This window comes from Heterocephalus glaber, unplaced genomic scaffold (genome assembly GCF_053883595.1).
Source record: "Heterocephalus glaber isolate CG9 unplaced genomic scaffold, H.glaber_assembly_v1.0 deba00001466, whole genome shotgun sequence".
NCBI lineage: Eukaryota > Metazoa > Chordata > Mammalia > Rodentia > Bathyergidae > Heterocephalus > Heterocephalus glaber.
In genome coordinates, this window is record NW_028258313.1 from 544,738 (window position 1) to 553,171 (window position 8,434).

The 8,434-nt window shown below is 40.0% G+C and overlaps 1 protein-coding gene across 1 annotated transcript; it reads right to left on the bottom strand.

The window, feature by feature from the left end:
- Positions 1 to 3,010: 3,010 nt before the first annotated feature.
- Positions 3,011 to 3,961, bottom strand: LOC101720954 (olfactory receptor 14L1). Its single transcript, XM_004841923.2, has one exon. It carries the CDS (start codon positions 3,959 to 3,961, stop codon positions 3,011 to 3,013), a length of 951 nt encoding a protein of 316 aa, XP_004841980.2.
- Between the last annotated feature and the right edge of the window lie 4,473 nt (positions 3,962 to 8,434).

The window sequence follows — 8,434 nt, forward strand, 5'->3', positions numbered from 1 at the left end:
CTGGCAAAGAAACAGACCTGAGGACCAGTGCAACAAAGTAGAAGATGCAGAAACAACACCAGACACACCTCAGTCATCTCATCTTTGATAAAGGAACCAAACACCCTCACTGGAGGAAAGATAGCCTCTTTAATAAATGGTGCTGGAAAAATTGGGTTTCACCTTGGCAAAGATTAAAACTAGACCTATATCTCTCACCATGCACAAAACTAAAATCAAAATGGATTAAAGATTTAAATATTAAAATAGGAATGCTGAACAGAGGTTAGGTAGAACCTAACTGGCTGGAACAGGGGTTAGGTAGAACTCTTGAAGACATTAGTGTAGGAAAAGATTTTATGAACAAAACCTCAGCTGCCCATGAACTGGCAGAAACAATCAACAAGTGGAATCTCTTCTTATTAAAAAGCTTTTGCAGAGCAAGAGAGACCACCAGCAGTGTGAAGAGACAACCCACAATGTAGGAAAAAATCTTCACCTGCTCTTCCTCAGACAAAGGTCTATTTTCTTGAATCTATAAAGAACTTAAAAAGATCAGACCTCCCAAATTTAAAGACCCAATCCAAAAATGGGCATCTGAAATGAACAGACATTTCTCAAAGAAGTAGAAACAGCAAATAAATACATGAAAAAATATTCAACGTCACTGGTCATTTGAGAGATGCAAATGAAAACAATGCTGAGATTCCACCTCACTCCAGAAAGAATGGGTGCTATCATGAAGTCAACAAATAACAAATGCTGGCAGGGGTGTGGGAAAGGGAAATGCTGATGGGAGTGTCCACTGGTGCAACCACTGTGGAAGTCAGTATGGACAGAACTAGGACTGGAAGTCCCATTTGACCCCACTATTCCACTGCTGGGGATCTTCCCCAAAGAATTAAAAGAATCATACCACAGTGATATATGTGCACCCATGTTCATAGCAGCACAGTGTGTGATAGCTAAAACTTGGAAGTAGCCCAAATGCCCATCAACTGGAGACTGGATAAAGAAAATGTGATTAAAAAATAAAATAAAATGGAGTACTACTCAGCCATAAAAAATGAGAAATTAGAGACATTTATAGCTAAGTGGATGGACATTGAGGTGGTACACTTTAAGTGAAATAAATAGGACACACATGTATAAATACTGAATAATTTCTCTGGTGTGAGAAACTGAAAGTGTAAATAAGGACTAAAAGGTATAATAGATAATGTGAAATAGGAAGAAAAGGGGCAAAGGGAAGGGGAAGTAGGAGGAGTAGGTGAAAGGAAAGAAATGAATGGAATTAATATGAGAAAATGGAAAAATGGAAACAAAATCTTTGTAAATAGGGAGGGATGGAGGGGTTGAAGGGAGGGCTGGGCAAGGGTGAAAAATAAGAACCAAGACAGATTATGTTAAGGTGCAAATTTCCAATGATGAATGTCATTATACTGTACTCCTAAAATGCACCAATGATTAGAATGAATAATCGATAATGCAAAATAGGAAGAAAAGGTCCAAAGGGTAGGAGTAGTGGGAGGGGCAGGGGAAAGGAAAGAAGGGAAAGGAAAAATGATGAGAAATGAAAAAATGGAAACAAAGTCTTTGTAAATAGGGAAGGGTGGAGGGGGTGAAGGGAGGGCTAGGAATGGGGAAAAAATAAGAACAAAGATGCATCATGTAAAAGTACAATTCCCAATGAGAAATGTAAATGTGCTGTATACCTAAATGTACCAACAAAAGAATTTAAGTAAAAAAGAAGAAAAAGAATTAAAAGCATTGCACCACAGCAATATATGCACACCCATGTTTGTAGTGGCACAGGTTGTAATAGCTAAATCTTGAAAAAAAGGGGAAATTTCCATCAACCGATGAATGAATAAAAAAGACATTTTTAATATAATGGACCAGTATTCATCTATAAATAAGGATAACCTTGAGGCATGTTTTTGTAAATGGGCGCATACTTTTCAGTGAAAAATGTCGAACACACATATGTAAGTATCTCATAGTTCCTCTGCTGTGAGAAACTGAAAATATAAATAAGGACCAAAAACAATAATTGATATTGGGAAATAGGAAGAAATTGTTCAAAATTGTACCAACTGTGAAATACTTTGTTAATAATTAAAATGTTTTATGGAAAAAAGGTACAGTATTATTAGAAAATAAGCTGAGAGATAGATTGACAATTAAAATATATTCTCCTAAGGTCATGATGCAAAGTGTATTTACCATTTTTATTCTGTAATAATTTCTGTTATGTAGAATTATTTTTTCATAGAATAGCTTTTTATTAATATCTACTTGTGTTACATTAAAATAAAAAGAATTATAATAAAACTAATTGGTCACAAAGTGGAAAAAGAGAAAGAGTAAGGCTATATTTGACATGAAAAAACCCCCAAAGTTTAAAGAGGGGTAGAAAGACAATGGAGACAAGACAAAAAGAAATGGAATATAAAACAGAGGTTAAGAACCCTTTTCAAAAAACATTTTAAAAAGAACATTTTAGAATTGTGGGTTTTGAGTTCATTACATGGAAGGAGAAGCCTTGCAGCCGAGACCTCTTTGCATCTGGACTTCAGTCTGAGCACCATCATGGGAGCCTCTGGACCTTGAAGTTCTCAGGCCTCTGAGGACTGTTCCAAGCCCCATTGTAAGTAAGTCGTTAGCATGGATAGCAGGAGCCTTTGAACCCAAGTAGTGAGATCTATGCAACTGCACTGTATCTGCAGATACTTTGAATATGATGTGTATTTCCCAGAATGAGAATAAAATATGTGGTTGTTGTGACTGCCTGACAATATTGTGAATTCCCAGTATGCTATAAAACATTATTGGAGAATATAAAATCATCCAGAATTTGATGTAAAATCCCATGATGCAAAGTCAATAGCAAAAAGAGAGCCACTGAGTTGAAAATTTCCAACAGGGAAGATTAAACACTGACCTAGTACTTCGTTATACACAAAATTAGAGAATTTTGTGGAGTAGCAAAAGGGAATAGAACTATTATCAGTGATGAAATCACTAACAATTAAACTTTACGTCTTTTAATTAAAATGAAACTCCTAGACATTTCCCCAGCTATCACATTCCTCAAGGCAGCCTGCAGCTCCCGGTTTCTCAGGCTGTAGATAACAGGGTTCACCGTGGGGGGAAGCACCGTATAAAGCAGCGATGTCAATGATTTCAGTGAAGATGAAGTTACAAAACTTTCAGCTACATATGTGAGAGACCCAGAAAACAGGAACAATGTCACCACAGCGATGTGAGGCAGGCAGGTAGAAAGAGTTTTCACTCTGCCCTTTGAAGATGGGATTTTCAGTACCATAGAAAAAATGTGAACATAAGATGCAAGCATCATAATAAAACCCACTAAAGAAACAGCAAAGCCAGCAATGACCAACCCATGCTCCAGCACAGGCTCTCCAGAACAGGTGAGTTTGAGAAGTGATGGGGCCTCACAGAAGAACTGACTCACCCTGTTGGCCTCACAGAAACCGACAGAGAATGTACCTGCCATGTTCAGGGCTCCACTGATGCATCCCCCAAGCCAGGAGGCCGTCACCATCTGCACACAGGTGTCCCTGTTCATGACAGCCTCATAGTGCAGCGGGTGGCAGATGGCAGCATAGCGGTCATAGGACATCACTAGAAGGAGCGCATACTCTGTGCCACCGAGGACAATCAGAAAGAAAACCTGCAAGGCACAGCCCAGGAAGGAGATAGAATAGGCATTGATCAGAGAGTTCATGATGGAGTTAGGAAGTGTGACCGAGATGTAGCAGATATCGATGAAGGACAAGTTCTTCAGGAAGAAGTACAAAGGAGTTTGGAGATGCTGGTCGGTGGTGGTGAGGACCATGATGAGGAGGTTTCCTGTCAGGGCTGCCAGGTAAATCAGGGAGAAGAGCATGGCGTACACCTTCTGGAGCACTGGGTCATCAGAGAATCCCATCAGCAAGAACTCTGTGAAGTTCCTCATGTCGGCTCATTTCTTAGCCCTGCCACTTCTTCTTTGTAGGAATAGATAGCACTCGTTCTCTGAAAGCCTCCATTTCAGGTTCTCTAGTCATTTTTACTTTATTCAACTTGATTCTGTTTAAATTGGAATTCATCAGCATACTATTGAATAATCACAACATAGCTCTCTATCTTATGAGAAAAGGGAACCATGCTTGCTATGAAAGACAATTTAGAGTGGATAGAAATGTAATGAAATGAAGGGTGTTGGTTTCTCAGGAGCAGAAAGTGTTCTGGCATCTTTCTTGCCTTAGATTATCTAGCTGGCAGCTGTAAGGCTGTGGGATGGAACTGGTAAATTAGCTAACATATTTCATATAGTAGCAGGTACAAATAGCACAAATATCCCTATTTTGCTGGCTTTCTCTCAAAGTCATTGAAAACATATTTTGAAAAATAACAATGGGTAGTGTGGTTTTGTCAAGTGAGGTTGAAGATGCTAAACTGCAGGTGGAAAGTTTAAGGAGATGCAAGAATGAGGTCTCATGGGAATGTTCAATGTCCTGCCGGGTGTTAGATGGAAATCTTTGGGCAGGATGCAATAGGGTATCCAGACTGTGCTTTCCTGGCTAGTTCACTGGAGGTGTGGTGCTCACCTACTCTTCTCGCACGATGACAGCTCGCCCATTCTATGATCACAAATAAAATTATCACCCAATAATGACTGGAGGATCCTGCCTCAATCTCAGATTTATCAGTGTTCAAAATATTTTTATTTTTTTATCTTTCTGCTCTACCTCTAAGTTTAAAATAAGTGCCAGTGGTCTAGACACACAGAAATACCTAGGAGCACCGGAGCATCCTCTAGTCCTCGTAACTCTTGCAACAAATTAATTGCAGTGTATGTCACCAGTTCTCTCAGTTGATGCATAGGACATGATTAGAATTCCTTCTTACGAGGTATCAGAGCAAAGACCTTTATGTAATTTACCCATTAACGTTACCCAAATTTGCAGGGAATTTTTCCTCACTATTTGTTAAACATCGTAGTCAGGACAAAATGAGAGTGGAATATCCCGATAAGCACACAGGGTCAGACACATTTTCCTCTTATGTCCCTCAGCTGACTCTGTCCATAGAAATGAGTAAGCAAAAGCTCTTCAGAATCTATCCTCAAAGGTCAAGTTCATCCCAGAATAGCTTTGTATTCCACAGCCAATGCTACTTTATTCCTCCTACAATTCCTGGGGATTTGAGTTGCAGCCTTCCCTAGCAGCCTTGGCACTGGTCCAGAGCTAATGTATATTTACCACTGTGTGACCGAGGTGCAATTAAGTGGCAAGAATGGTCAAGGGAGCTGTTGAAACCCTGTCCTCTGAGAGTGCAGCAGGCAACCTGGAACCTCCAGATGCAAGATGACTCAGAGGGTGATAAATGTCACAAAAGTTTAGGAATACTTCAAATTTTAAGATATTCATTGTTGTGCTTTTATATTAGCTTTTCAACTACTAACTAAAATATTTGCATTCAAATAGAATCAGTGACACATATTAAGCCACACATTATATTGTTTTATATTCCATTACTTCTGCTGGTTTTTAATTTTTTATCACTAGTATCTACAGAAATGCTACCCAAGGAAAATACCAAACTGTACAGGACACTTAAATTTAAGTGAATCTTACCTGTAGAAACTTACTCAAATATTTCTTCTCAGAACTATAATACATTTTGGTATTCTATAAAATACGTTGTTTATTTTTTCACATACTGATAGACATTTAGAATGATTCCACATTTCAGTTATTGTGAGCAGTGTTGCTTTTGAAAAATCTACCAAAAATATCTCATTGTGTCCTTGCATTCTGTACCTTTATGCACACACTCAGGAGTGGGGCAGCAAGAAGTAGATTGGAGACATTTTTGAAGGAGGCATCCTAAATGCCAGAGGGAAAAGGAGGAAGCTGGGTCTCCAAAAGCCACAGAATGCATGCTTTTGACAACTGACCACAGCTGAGAAAGATAAGAGAGCACATGTGCTATAGGCTTGCAGGCAGCCCAAGATAAGTTCTTCAGAAAGCACAGAGCACCCACCTCTGAAGACTAAGCCATTCCAGGGACTGATGAGCTATGGCATACAATGGCACCTCGGTTCACGAACTTAATTTGCTCTACAATTCTGATCATGCACTGAATTGGTCAAGAACTGAAACAAATTTTCCCATAAGGTTAAATGTAAATAAAGTTAATCCATTCTGAAGCATATGTATTTTTTAACCATAAAACTATGAAACAAATTAAAACACAGTATGAAGAGAGGGAACACTATCCTTGCTTGTGGCTACTTCTGGCACGGAGGACCAGAAGGTGGTTGGGAAGGAGGGTATTGTTTGGAGAGAGGGTCCCCTCCATAAGGACCCTGGGGAAATATCCTTCAGGGGTTTCCTTCATTCTTTGTCTCTTCTTAGCTGCAGGGTAAATTTTGGAGAAAAATCTTTCTAATGTCACTTGTCTTTTTATGTGCTGCATAATCTTCTGAAATAAGATACAACATTAGCATTTATCAGATTCAATACTGTTTATTAGAGTTATGTTGGTCTGGTGCTTCTAAAATAAGCTGTGGCATGTGGTCCATTTTTCCATAATGGATTTTATCACATCACCGCTAACCGCCTCCCTGGCTTCCTCTTCCTCAGTAGAAGGCTCCTCAACAAGCACCTTCTGCTCTCACTCTGGAGTCCAGCAAGTTCTTCCATCCCCAGCTCCTCCTATGGGCCTCAACAAGCTCCTCTATGTCTTTGCCATTGACGTCCTGACCCCTACTCCTGCCCAGGGACACAATCCCCTCCACTACCTGTGCATGAGAGCCTTCAAAGTTACATTCAGTGTCATCTTCCCAGGCTTTGTCAGTGAGGTTGATGTAATGGAGGAGATTGAAGTGTTTCTTCCAGAACTCGTTCAGAGTCAAGGACATCTCTTCAGTGACACTAAAACACCTGGTGAAGAGCGCCTTTGTGTACACCTTCTTGAAGTTGCAGATAACTTGTTGGTCCATGGGCTGCAGAAAAGATGCTGTGTTGGGAGGGAGGAACCTGACCTTACTGATGTCATACTCAGGATCCATGTCACCCACCAAGGCTGGAGGGTGTGCTGGGGGTCTGTCCATCAGAAGAAGGCACTTTCAGACAGTTGGTTGTCATAAAGATATTTCTTAATGGTGGTTGTGAACACCTCCTGCAGGCATTCCATGAACAACTGACTTCTGACCCAAGCTTTCCCATTGGTCCTCCACAAGACAGGCAGTCTGGGCTTGTTCACATTCTGTACCTTGAATGTTGAGGGGTCTGGGAATGGGACTTTAGTAATGGCTTAATCTCCAGATTGTCACTTGTGCTCACACAAACCAAAAGGCTCAATCTGTCCTTCATGGGCTTGTGCTAGGCAGGGCCTCTCCCTGCTGCATGATATAGGTTCTGTTTGGCACCGTCTTCCAGAAAAGCCCTGTTTGATAGCAGTTGAACACTTGTTAAGTGACATATCTTCTGCCTTCAAGAATTCTGTGAATCCTTTCCTGTAGGCTTCTGCAGTGGCCTTATCAGAACTGGACTCCTTACTATATATTATCACACTGTGGATGCCACTTTTCTTGTGGAATTTATCAAATCATGCTCTACTTGGTTAATTTCATCACTTGTTGCACTTGCAGAGGGCTTTCTTGCAGTAAATCACTGTGCATTTTTCTGGCTTTTTCACAGATGATAGGTCCACTAACACTATCACCTGCCAGCTATTTTTCATTCAGCCACACTGACCAAAGTTTTTCCACCTCTTGGAGGATTTGCGACCTCTGCTTGGTTGACCTCTTTATTCCCTTGACCACATCAGCTCCTTTGGTGGCATCTTTATTCTTCAACATAGTATAGATGTTGCCTTTGCAATCTTGTACTCTAAAGCCAGACTAGTCACAGGATACCATGCTCATGTTTTACTACAATTTCCTTCTTTGATTCTATGGTTATTTCCTTCAAAACCTTCATATCATTCTTTCTTTGCACATTCTTGTCACCTTCTTTACTGCTCTGCACTTTCTTTTTTTCACCATAGTTGCTCTGCAATTTCTTTGGATCCATGCTGGATTGAATAATACTGTACAGTACTCTATGTGCTTAAAAAGCACCCCAAAAATCTTCACAGCAAGTGTTCACAGGTCTGTCTGTGACCACAATCTTGAGTAGAGGAAGCCACAACCACATGTCTGATAGACAAAGTTGATGTACCAAATTGTTCATGAATAGAAGTGTTTATGAACCAAAGTATTCCTGTATCCCCAACAGCCAAAAGTGATGTGATTCCATTATAATTAATTATAATCTCATTTACATTGTGGTTTTGATCTCCTGATGGGCTTTGGGCACAATGAAAGTTCCTCCAAGGTCCATATATTAACAAAAACTCCCCTTCAACAAAAAGAACTGTCCCTAATTGGAGTGAATTG